A 12712-nucleotide genomic window follows, 5' to 3' on the forward strand; every position below is an offset into this window, starting at 1 on the left:
CGCCCGCTGTCCTCCAGAGCCGTGCTGGCCCTGAGCGCCAGAGGCCCCGCGGCCCCGGCCCCGGCCCTGCCGCGCCCCCGAGGCGGCCGAGTGCGCGCACCCTCCGGGAATCGCTGTCGGGGGTGCTGGGTGCTCTTCCTCCAGGGCCTTGTTGCAGCCTAGGGTCTTGGCTGTCGCCGGCTGAGCTGTGTCAGCAGCAGAAGTGTGGGGACAGGTGGGACTGGCATTGCCTGTACGAGAGCCGCCCTGCTGGTGTCTGGGTCCTTGGGCATTGGCGTTGGCGTTCTCGCGGCGTCTGCAGTGGGCGCGGGCCCTCATCGCTGCCTGTTTGCGCGCCCTGCTCGCTCGCTGCTCCCGTCAGCCTCTACCTGGTCTTCAGGGCGCCTGGTTCACTTTTCTTTTCTTTTTTTAAAGATTTTATTTTTCCTTTTTCTCTCCAAAGCCCCCCTGCACATAGTTGTGTATTTTTGGTTGTGGGTCCTTCTAGTTGTGGCATGTGGGATGCCACCTCAGCGTGGCCTGATGAGCGGTGCCACGTCCGCGCCCAAGATCCGAACCGGCAAAACCCTGGGTCGCCTAAGCGGAGCGGGCGAACTTAACCACTCGGCCACGGGGCCGGCCCCTGGCTGGCTCCTTTTCAGTTGTGGTGGAGCTCCTGGTCAGAAGCCTACAGTTTAAAATCACCATTAAAGAGGGATCATCAGGATCTGAGCTTTTTTTTTTTCCCCTGCAAGGATGAGGAAATTCCAGCTAGGCTGTTGCTACTTAGCAGCTGGGTTCTTTCTCTCTTTCGAGGAGGTGCATAGAAAGCCAGTGCAGGGGTGGTGATTGATGGTGGATGTCTCGGTATCTCGTATTAAGTGCTTACTCTTAGGTCCTGTGCAAAGTGCCGCTCATGCATGACCTCTTAAGTTCTGAGCAAGGGGGCTGGGTCCCAGCACTCATCGTTTCATAAATGAGGCATGCGAGCCATGCTTGGTGGTTGAGAAACTTGTCCAGCATCGCTGGAGCACCTGTTATGTGACAGAGTTCTGAACTGAACCCAGGCCTTTCTGACACCAGCACCCTTGTTTGTAAATCTTGCCTCTACTCTGTGTGTGCAGTTTTGCACCTTATTTATTTATTTTTCAGTCAAACCCTTTCCATGCTGGAGATTCTCATTAAACATAGTGACGCAAAACTTCACTCACTTAGTGAAATTACCAGTAAGGTTAATTTTTTTTTTAAAAGATTTTATTTTTTCCTTTTTCTCCCCAAAGCCCCCCGGTACATAGTTGTGTATTCTTCGTTGTGGGTTCTTCTAGTTGTGGCATGTGGGACGCTGCCTCAGCGTGGCTTGAGGAGCAGTGCCATGTCTGCGCCCAGGATTCGAACTAACGAAACACTGGGCCGCCTGCAGCGGAGCGCGGGAACCCAACCACTCAGCCACGGGGCCAGCCCCAAGGTCAATTTTTTTTTTTTTTTTTGAGGATACTGGAGTGTCCAGGCGGAGTCTGTGTGGTATGAACCAAGCTGCAGAGGGAGTGGCTGGGGGTCTCGGGGCAGTGCTGGCTTCGGTGCTGGGGGTAAGGGGCCGAGGGTGGGTGAGCCTGGTGCCAGGAGGTCATTTTCATCCCTCACATGCTCCCCTCCCTCTCCCTGACCACCGGGGCCTAAGGCACCCCCTCCTCAGTCCCCTTCTCCCTCTCCTGACATCAGCTTTCCCCTCAACTACTGGGAAGTCAAAAGACAAAATAAATAAGAATCTGTGAGTCCTGCCACGGCCCCAGGCAACAGGGAGGGGAAGCCAAGCCAGGCACACTGCCCTGGAGCCGTGCTGTCAGCCCTCGGAAAAGAACAGGTAAAGTGCAAGGAAAATCCAGTAAGTAAAAATATACCAATGACTTTGTCAAATATACAGCTGCTGGCTGTCAGGGGAGCAGGCGGCTGGCTGGGGTGGGTGGCAGCAGCACCCTGGGAAGTGTTGGCCGACACAGCATAGAGACAACGGAAATAAATAGGGGTGGGGAGTGGGCAGGGGTCCTGCCCACTGGGCCAGTGCCACAGGAGGACGGGGCCTCTGCCTGCTCACCTGCCCTATCCCTCCAAGCCCTGCTCGCCAGGCTCCCCAGTGCTGCGGCACTGACACAAAGCACCCGGCCGACAGGCTGTAAGGAAAGGATTATAATGTGGGGGTGGGAGCGGGGTGGGGACGCACGGAAGCCGTGCAGTCAGCCAGGGCTGGAGCCGCCCTCAGTACTCGTCCTGGTCTTCTTGTTGGTGTTCCTCAATCTCATCGTCCTCAGGGGGTGCAAATCCTTCCTCAGTGGCATAGAGAATGCCAATGATGCCCGAGATGACAGGGCTGTTCTCACTTTCGTGTTCCTGGCAGATGAGCTCAATGTCTCGAAGTTTGCTGAAGTAGAAGTCACGTTCCTTCTCTAGTCCATCCACTGTCAGCTTCAAATCCAATAGCTGCTGGTTGAGTTCAAGAATTTGGGCATCAGTCTCATGGCCGCCATTTCGGGCTGATGGAGGATTCTTCCGGAGGATGCAGGGTGGGGCCACATTGCTCAGTCGGCCAGAGGTCTGCATATTTTTGGGGCCTGTGGGGGACGTCCTCTGTGGAACTGCTGTGCCAATGAGTTTCTTGGATTTGTTGAAGATCTGATCACCTGGGTTAGGAGGTGGCGCTATGTCCTGGCCCTGCCGCGCCAGCAGAGGGTTGTAATCCTTTCCATCATAGTTTGCGTCAAAGAATTTCTTAAACCACTGAATAAACTCAAAATTATCTTGGAATTTTCCTTTCACTAATTTCTCTACAGGAATTATTTTGTCAACACCCATCTTCTTGAAAGCTGCTTGCAGCACCTTGAAGTTGTGGATATATTCGTGCTCTAGCTTGGCCTGGAACTTTACCTTCCTCAAGTGCACACAGCCAGGGAAGAGCATGTCCATGAACTGGCAGTAGGCTGCCCCTGAACAGAGCTGTTCTATCTTGGTATAGTTGAGGTGCAGGGAGTCATTGACCCAAGCAAGCATATCATGGCGACTCAGATTCTCACTGGTCACAGATGTGGAGTACACATTGACGGCCATACCCCAGAGTGCGCGAGGCGGCTCCGGCGGCGGCGGGGGAGGGGGGACAGGCGGCAGGGGCGCTGCGGCTGCGGCTGCGGCTGCGGCTGCGGCTGCGGCTGGCGGCTCCGGGGCGGAGGGTCCTCCCAAGGTCACTTTTTTTTAATGTTTGCAATTTACGTAAACTTTTTTTGTGAAATTGCCTACATATATGCTTAGCCCACTTATGTATTGTGTTGCTAGTGTATTTTCAAGAAAATCAAATATGTGGTCTCTACGGAATGAAAACATGAATCTGCCTTCTGTCTCCATCTTCTTATTTCCCTGAATATGCTACAGTTAAATTAACGCTTCGGGGAAGACCTCTTTTGTAATCCAGAATAATCCAAAGCTCATTTCTCTAGTTTTGAAGCCGATTCATTGAGTTAGTCTTCCTTCCTGGAGAAGAGCTCTCCAGTCCCGTTGGTGGCAGCATGCACCCCTGAAATCCTTTTTCTGTTCTGTTGTTGGTGGGGATTTGTTTATAGCTTGGGAAAGGGGCTTCAGCTGCTTTTCTTCTCACGGGAAGGTCTGTCTTTGCCTGGATGCTAATGTCGCTGCACGTTGACTTTTCCTTTCCTGTCTCTTGTTCTTCCTGTGGGTATCGATTAAGGGAAAGACCTTCACAGTGTCTCTCCAGCTCCTCACTAACAGCACTTAGAGCAGCGTGTGCTGTAGCTGCACTCGGCTAGCTGATGCGAAGAGCAGAGGCAGCAGCAGTCCAGGAAAGGGGCCTTAGTTGCTTACTCTAAATGTTAACTTAGACCAGACGCCACCGTCAAGGCTTTGATGAAGCTGTTGACTTAGACCTTCTGGACGCTGGCGGAGCTTTGTGCTGTACAGCTTCAACACTCCCTTGAGGGGAGTTAGGCCTTCTCGGTTATATGCGTGGTGAGGGGCACACAACCCAGAGTTTCTGAAAAAACGCTCTTAACAAACAGGCACCCTCAGATGTCAGATGGTCAAAGGCCAAAGGACACAGACAGCATCTTGATAAGCAGTATTAGATGTTATGTGGGGGAGAGCAGAGGCTTGGCAGGGAAGTAATTCAATCCACAGGTTCTGATAATGTAATAAACTACACAAGGGTGAACTCTGAGTGTTCATGCATGCTAGAATGTCCTTCAATTGAATTATTGTCCTATAGTGGTTGTCTGCCCATATGCTACTGTTTCAAATATTAAAAAATAACACAACTCACTTTTTCCTTAGATGGGAGAGAAAAGACACAGATCATCCGCACCTTAATAATTTGCGTGCCTTCCTCTCCCCTCCGTGCCTGTCAGAGCTCATGTTTTGGATTTATTAGTTGGGAAATCCTGTCCTAGATAATTAAGCATACAGAGTCTGTGTTGTATGGGAAATAAAACTGCTCCTCCATTGTGCGCGTCCAGTTTAGTTGTGGTGGCAAGCCTGCAGGCTTCTTTAGCTCCAAGGGCCCCCGCCGGGAGAGAACCACCTAGTTCTTCAGGAGCAGCTGTGTGGAGTGCTTCCCCTGTGTAGGCAGTGATGGTGTCCCATTAGAGGGGCTCTCCCCTCACTGGGTTTCCCGGCTCCTGTCCAGTTTACTGACTGCAGGAAGAGCTTGGGATCCCTCGCATGGTGTGAGAGGCTCGCAAGGGGACCGAAGCCCCTGCCACGTACCAGGTGCTCTATTTCAGCAGGCGTCAGAGGACATGATGTCATCCCCATTGGAAAAATGGGGAAGTGGAGATGCCAGTGGATTGAGTGACTCCTGTGAGCCTGCAGTTAGTAAAGGATTTTGAAGTTCAGGAGTTTGAACCAGGTGTCAGATTCTAAAGTTTATGTATATTCTACTTCTCAAAGCCTATAAATCTTATAACATCCTCAGTAATAACTTTTGGTAACGATCTGAAGGGTGTTACTATTAGTGTTTGTCATTAGGTTCTGAAGTTGTGATTATAACAATAGAAATGCTGGTGATTTCCCCGCCAGACTAGCTGGGATGGGGTAGACAATGGTGTAGGCGACAGCCCTGTGGGGGGCCGGCCCCTCCTCCCCGTGTGATGGCTTTGCCTGCCTACACTTCCCTTTATGTTCCTTTCCTTCAGGCCCACGGAAAGGGTCGGGGATGCCTGCCCCTGTTTTTCTTGTTACTTCCTTCGGATCGAATTCAGACAATAGAGCTCCACGCCCTCAGGAGGAGGGCTCTCCCTGGCCCTTTAAGCTGGTTGAAATGACTCTTTCTCTGATCTAATTGGGTTTTTTATCCACTTGAGTACTCACAATATTAGTTACCATAAATCACAAACTCTTCGATTTGGCTTGTGTAATTATTTCACCCCAGTTTCTCCTAGAGTTAAACCATTTCAAGTTATGTGTCATAGATTCTTGTAACTTTTAGATGCTAGCACTAATCATTAACACTAATTATTTAGCTTTCCTCTACTGATAAATTTGTAAATGGAGATTTTTTTAAAGCAGACCATTTATATTCAGGTAATATGGAGTTAATTTAAAAGCTATATGCTAAAAAGATGATGTATAAAGAATATTAATGAAAATTTTGGAAGAAGGAAGAAACATCACTCATGATGCTAATATTATTTTCATGTTTTGTGCATTCACTTTGTTATTGTCCATATACAAAAGTATTTTGTATACTTCATTTCATACATAGCATATGTGCTGCTTTTTAAAGTAGTAGCTAGCTAACTTTCACTTTAAGAGAATTTGATTAATGCTAGAAAAACGTTTAAAGTAAGCCAAATGTATTTTTTCTTGATCAGGGCAGATATGTTAATAGGTTATCTAATACAAATTCTGCTTTTTCTTTTTTTTCTTTTGAGGGGCATTTGCAGCATCAGGAATTGCCATGTGGTTTCTAAGGTCTCTCTCTGTTCTAACAGGATATATGAGAGGAGGAGAAATATAGAAATATTATATCCACTGTTTGAGATCTTGAGGAGATCTCTGAAAGATTAGTATGTGTGCTAAGGGCATGGCTTCTGGAAATAAGTTTTTTAGGTACTTAGAGAAAAGGATGCTGAATTCTACACCTGAAACAGTCAAGCCCCAGATAACTCACTTCCTTGGCCTTGGGGCCTACGTTCCTGGCCCCTGGTACATGTCCGTAGAACTTGCTTGTCCTCTATTTTTCATCTGTGCTTCTGCAGATGCACTTCCCTCTGCCTGCTACTTCCTGCTTACCTCCTAGGACGGAGCTCAGGTGTCCTGTTCAGCGTGGTGCCTGTCCTGACTCCTCCTTTTCTCTCCAGCCAAGAGCAATTATTTCTAGCGAGCTCTCTGTGCTTTGTAAATATCTACTCCTTAAGGAGCCCTCTTGGCCAGGGCCTGGGTCTCACTCGCTTACACTCTGTCCCAGCACCTTGAGTAGTACCTGGCACTTGGTGGATGGTCAAGGATGTGGATGGAAAAATGCTGCCCTGGAAATATGAGCATTCTAGTGTGTATGGCCCTTGCCCACTTTTCTTTCCTCCCTACTCTAGTTTTTTTTAAAGATTGGCACCTGAGCTAACATCTGTTGCCAATCTTCTTCTTTTGTCTTTTCTTTCTCCCCGAAGCCCCCCAGTACATAGTTGTCTATTCTAGTTGTGGGTCCTTCTAGTTGTAGCATGTGGGACCCCGTCTCAGCATGGCCTGATGAGTGGTGCCAGGTCAGTGCCCAGGTTCCGAACCAGCAAAACCCTGGGCCCCCGAAATGGAGTGTGCACTTGGCCATGGGGCTGGCCCCCCTACTCTGGTTTTTAAGAATAGATTATTTACTTTTAAATAGGTGTTTAGTTTATTTATATATTTTTAATTAGCTTCCTAAAAATATTCTCCTGTCTGCCTATTCCAAGGTGAGTTGCAAAGTTCTTCAGCATAAACATGATGGACCCTCGTTGAGAGTGGACTCTTTGGCCCTGATATGGGATGGTTTTGAATTTAAAATTTTGCTTTTCAACTAGGAAAGAGAAGGGGTTCCAGTGAGTGAGCGCAGGGCTGTGTCCGAGGCTGCTGGTAATCCTAGCTGTAAATGATCTTAGCAGGTCGTGTTAAAACTCTCCCTAGAAAAGTCAACAAATGCAAACATTTTGACAGAGATAAATCTTTATTTTTACTCAGAATTACTTGCTCTGGCTTCTTATCTTTCCACTCTGAAGTCACAGATAAGTTTTCTTTCCATGATTTTTCCCCAGTGTTTATCACAGCTGGCTTTTGTGTTCATATGCCGGCTGGGTGTGCGAGCATTTTCACTCTGGGTCGTCTTCTCTCCAGAATCCTTCCGTTGATTTCTAGAGAGCTTTGTACTTATAATGTGTGTATCATGTTTGCTGTTCAGCCAATTTCCATGTGTTCTTTTTCATGTCCCTACAAACATACTTGCTGTGGGTTGACTTTTTTCCTCCATCATACCATCTTGAGTACAGCTTGTTATATATTTGAAGCAAGACAACAGGGGTACTCTGGAAGCCAATTTGAGTTTACTTTTTATTCCTTTTCTTTCTTTTGAAAATCATTATCATGAGGAACCAGAGGTCTTGTGGTTAAACTCTGTTCCTTTTGCTGGAGGGTGTTGTGTATAGCAGGGGGATAGCATCTTTCTTCTCTGGTTTTCTTTTCTTCTGCTTCACCCCCTGAATTCTCAAACTGAGAATTCAGTTTGTAGAATTCTCCAATGAATATTTGTCTCCTTTCTCCATTACCAGTCCAGTTTTTATAGGGATTATAATAGATAATGTCTAAAATGCAGGTTATTCGTGTGATTTATAATAAATAAAAAGGGAAATGTGCTACTAAAAAAATTATGTTCACATTGGAGAGCAGTGTGGTGGTATAAATGATACTGAATTAAGATTCTTGGTTTTTGTGGCGTCTCTGCAACCCCAAACTGTATTCTAAGTGTCAGACATACACAAATCTGGTTCTGTGAGCACATGTGCCGCCTCACGACTTGCCAACAAGTAGAAAGGAAATGGTCTGCTTCTCAGCGTGTGCACAGGTCTTTGGGAGTAAGCTATAGTTGTATGATTTATGAATTGTAGTTTTGTAAAGTGGCTTAATGAATTTGTTCACTTAGTTTTGATTGGATTATAATAAGAGACTGTCTTATGGTGAGTATTTGGCTGATTATTTTTGCCTTGTAGATTCTTTTTCTGGTGTGTTATGGGCACCTGCTCTCAATAAAAAATAATCCAGAAATTGCAGATATTTTCTCAATTTGAGAAATAATGTTTGGGGATGTAAGCCCAGAAATTTTAGTGGAACCTTGGTGGTTGATAAGTCAATTTATTGCTGAAAATCTGTCTAAAGTGAGATTTCTCCAAGAGCTGACATTTTGGATTTGCTGTTGTAAATGTATTAGCTACACATGGTGACCATTATTAAATTGAAAACAGCCTTTATTTGCTGATAGAATATCTTTCAAAAGCTGGAACTGTTGTCTCTTCTGGACCAGAAGTAACTGGGTAAAACCCCCCCAAAAAACTAACAATAGGCTGCATTTTCTGCTCACTGAGAAATTTAGCCAAGTAGTTACCAACCTCAGCTTTATACAGTGAAGATCTTGGTTAAACACAGTGCTTTGGGAGTGACATACTTATGGACCATCAAAGTTTTAGATTAACCGATGATTAAGCAGAAATCTCTGTGGAGAGTTTTTTTTGTGTAAATTACAGTTGATGATTCTGTTTTTCCAAATACAATGTGTGGAATCTGCTGAGTCTTTCTTTGATGGGTTAGGCTTGCCTTCTTGATGCTTCTCAACATTAATAATCATTGAATAACACTATGGACTTAAAAGGGAGAAAACTGGGACCCAAGGGAATCCTTGGAAATCCTTTTCAAATGTTTTGTTCCTGTAAATAAAATTTTAAAAGTAAAAGTCATGTTAAAGGTAACTTGGCTCTCTGCAAGGGCGACTGTAGGGAAAGTCTTGCTGTTTCGAAGGCTCTGTTGGTCCCTCAGGTTCTGCGTTGGGGGGTTCTTAGTGTCTCCCCAGGGGTGTGGTGGAGTGTTGAGGTCCACAGTGTCTTTGGCCATGCCCAGAGGCTCTGGATTTAGATAGTGTGGCGTAAATAAACATATTTGTTTCTGTGGAGTGTGTAATTTAGAAGCATCGCTGCTAACTACCAGGTTATATTTTTAACCTTTTAAACTGTTGGTTTCTCTTAATGCATTGGGCTGTTGAAAATGAGATCAAATCAGAGATTCAGCTGAGGAGAACTGGGACCAGAAAGCAAAGCTAGAGATGTCGTATTTGATAGATCATTCTGCAGGGTTGTTCAGTAAGAGGAATGCCTTTTGTTTAACTAAGAATAAAAATAATGATTGACTCCTTTAGCCCCCTGATCTTGGTAATTGTTACATCCTCTGATGTAATTTATTGAGTGCCAAGTGTTTTTAGTTGATGTGTAAAGCATGGAATTTATATGGGACGCCTGCCAGTGGTCCCACTCTGAGGTTGAATGTGTGTCTTTCTTCTTCTCTTCTCTTCTCCGCCTCTCCCTCCTTCTCCTCCTCCTCCTCCTCTTCGTGTAGTCTGTGCTCTGAGATCATTCCTTTCCAGGGAGGCCTTGGCGGTTTGCCTTTGGCATCTTCCTCTAGGAGTCTCATGTGTACCTGCCAGTGTGGAATTAGTCTGTGTTCCAGCTCCCCTTGAAAGTCGCTTCACGCTTCCTTGCCTTCTGGATAGATGTGATGGTGTCATGCCGCCTGCTGTCTGGTCCTACATCAGCTGGGAAGTGTGACTGGGTGTTAGCATCACAAGGTGATTTTCACCCACCCAGACCCAGTAGAAACTCGTTTTCATTTACTAACTGCACTAGGGGCGAGGGCATCAAGTTTACAGGGAAGTGTCTTAAGGTGGGGTCTGTAACCTCTTCCAAAAGTGGTTTATGGCTTCTCATTCACATAAGAATCCCACAGTAACTTCTCTTTCCTTGGGAGAGACTGTCCGATTTGCCCAATGAGATGATTTTCTCATGTGAAATTTGAGAAATTTCTTTTCAGCCATTGGAGTGGGTAATAAGAGAAAGAAGAGCTTTTTGGGCCACGTAACAAGTAATTGCTTGAATATCTGGATTAAAGTGGAGGAAAAAATGAAAACCTGAGCTGCTAGAGCTTAGTGGGCCGTTGGGTCCCTATCCTTGGGCAGGACAGTGGACTCTTTCCACGTTCCCTCCAGGGAACCTGACCCCGGTTCCTGGTCACTCCAGAGTGTCTCAGGGTTGAGTCTTCCGCCAGGCACGTGTGTAGAAAAGGTGGCTTTGTGCGTGCTTCCTCTTTGAGGAATGACTACTCGTATTCGTGTGTGAGCTCTAACTTTATCATCACTTGTTTAAAAAGCAAGATTGTGTGATCCAGTTTGAGGCTAATGGTTTGGATTTAAGATTTTAAGCTGTTCTGAGTGTAAGTTGCTAGTGTTCTGTATTTAGGGAGGTAAACGTGGGTTCATCTTTGCAGACAGTTGGGAAACCTGTAAGAGTGATGTTTGGATCATTCTCACAGAAGTGTTGCTTGATTCCAAACGTTTCAGTCTGAAGTGGGGACAGCCAGCTGCTCTGCTCCCGGCTGCCGTTAGTGGCCTCCAGCACTGCTTCACCTGTACATTTTCCAAGAGGCTCCAGGGGATGGGTTTCCCGCAGGCAGCCTTGTGGCTGCCGCCTTTGCTGCAGACGTCTGCTGGCGCAGGCTGCCCTCTGGCTCTCCAGTGTCAGGGTGCTGAGTGGCCAGGCCCGGGCCCCCCGCCCTCACTGTGCCAGCTCCCTACGGCAGTCTGCACCTCTTATGTGCTCTCGGAGCGTTACAATGCTCAGGAAATTGCCTTCTCCAAGACCTGGCTATTTTTCTTTAGAGCAGTCATTTTTCATGAGGAGGTAAAAGTACCTTCGGGAGTGTTCTTTGAAGATCATACATGTAGTTAGCAAAAAGTGTCGAGTCCCAAAAGAAAGTGTGTTTTTACGTAGATTTTGACACAAAGCACTTACATTTGGAGTTTTAGTCCTACTGTGGAATTTGCAAAGGCGTTTTGCAGGATTTGAGCATTTCCTGTCTTTGGAATCCCCTACGACTTTTTAATCAAATCAGAGGGCAAGTGGTTCTGTGATTCTTTCTGTCTTTCAAAGACTGAAAAATATTCATGAATTGTTTTCTATAATATCTGTACAGGAAAAGACTATGAAATGGCAGCTGCTTAACAGGAATATATAGTAGGGTATTTGCCAAATTTGAATTTGTAAAGCTCTGAAACTTTGTAAAATGATTTGTCACATTTAAGAAGAAAGGCAGGTCTTATTGTTAGAGAGACGTGAATAATGATGGCATACTAAAATTTTAAAGATTTGATCCACCAAGTTAATAATAGCATTTATTTTATTTCTGACTGTAATTGATTTGTGGCATAACTACAAGTTACACAGTGAGCAAATTGTTCTCAGTATACTGTCAGTCTAGTGAAGTCTGGTAAGTCTGTTGTTCGTTCATTCAGCTGGTTTGAAGTCTCCATAGCATAATTACGGATATACTTAGTTCATGTTGAAACAATTATTTCTCCTGTGTTGTTGATGTATGTGTTTTCTCAGGTGCCTTTTCCCAGCCTGGCTTTCACTTCTCCTGCTGACTAAGTTGATGAACATGTCGGGGAGGCGGTGGGAAAGAATGGGGGTTACAAGCGATTCAAGCTGGTCCGGCCAGCAGGGAGCTGGAGGCATTTTCAGAATGTTGGCGACACAGTCACAGGGACAGCTGGGTGGAGGGGAGCCCACTGGATAAGCCACAGCATCCTTAATTATCTAACTGCATGCCTGGCTTCTGGGACACCCTAAACGGCAGGGCATTTCATACCCAGTCATTTTCCTTGGTTGGTGCTGGGGAGGAGGGCGGGAGGGCGGCAGGGAAGGGAGACAGATGGGCCAGGGAGGGTGGGGTGGTAGGAGAGAGACGTGGGGCTGCTGGACAGAGTGGGACTGAAAAATAGTGGCTTTTCTTTGTATCTGGTACCTTCAAGATTTGTCTTAGACTAATGATTAAACTATATTGAAAATTGATGTGTGTTTTGTATTCACTTGCTTATTTTCTAAGCAGAGTATCCTGTGGCTTTTTTGTGTAGTGCTATTAAAGTTTATTTCTTATTGAACCTGACTCCTTTTCCCCTATCTGTTCATTATTTTGCCATTGTTTCCCTTTCCTTTTTTTCTCTCCTTTGGGTACGTTTCTGTTTTGGTTTATTTTTTAAATCTTAGGTTTACTTTGCCTCAGGTGCCTGAGGGCCTTTTTCTCTGTGTGCTCCCTGTTGTGTTTCAGCTTGCCTTTGCTACTGTCATTCCGTGTTGCAATTTTTTGTTTTTGTAATTAATTTTCTAAAAATTTAATTCTGGCAACCAGTGAGATTCCACTAGCACAGATGAAGAACAGAAACACCAGGGCCAGGGAAAGTCCTGACATCATCCTGTCGCACACCCCTCCCCTTTAGCCAGCTTTCTAGTTGGTAAAATCAGGCCCCTTTCTTTGGAAAGGGTGGTGCAAACCAACGTTGTCATTAAATGGGAGAGCTGGGATTTCAGTGTTTGAGGCTTGTTGCTAGGGCATTTCATTGCTGCTTAAATTGGCTTTCATTAGAAATGAATGGTTAGTTGCCTGAAAATGGGCCTGT

The 12712-nt window shown here is 46.0% G+C and overlaps 2 protein-coding genes across 3 annotated transcripts in view; one reads left to right on the forward strand and one right to left on the reverse strand.

Annotated features, from left to right (window-relative positions):
• The window catches only part of PELI2 (pellino E3 ubiquitin protein ligase family member 2), a 180414-nt gene that overhangs the window by 12783 nt on the left and 154919 nt on the right, over window positions 1-12712 (forward strand). The window lies entirely within an intron of this gene.
• On the reverse strand, window positions 2171-3135 carry LOC100050599 (microtubule-associated protein RP/EB family member 3). Of its 2 annotated transcripts, XM_070249450.1 has the most exons (2): window positions 2655-3135; window positions 2171-2609 (listed from the first exon to the last, which is right to left on the reverse strand). In XM_070249450.1, exons 1-2 carry the CDS (start codon window positions 3076-3078, stop codon window positions 2233-2235), a joined length of 801 nt encoding a protein of 266 aa, XP_070105551.1. In that variant the 5' UTR covers window positions 3079-3135; the 3' UTR covers window positions 2171-2232. The 2 variants fall into 2 exon arrangements, with proteins under 2 accessions (XP_070105551.1, XP_003364127.1); XM_003364079.5 differs by having other exon boundaries at window positions 2171-3134.

Source organism: Equus caballus, chromosome 24 (assembly GCF_041296265.1).
Source record: "Equus caballus isolate H_3958 breed thoroughbred chromosome 24, TB-T2T, whole genome shotgun sequence".
Taxonomy (NCBI): domain Eukaryota; kingdom Metazoa; phylum Chordata; class Mammalia; order Perissodactyla; family Equidae; genus Equus; species Equus caballus.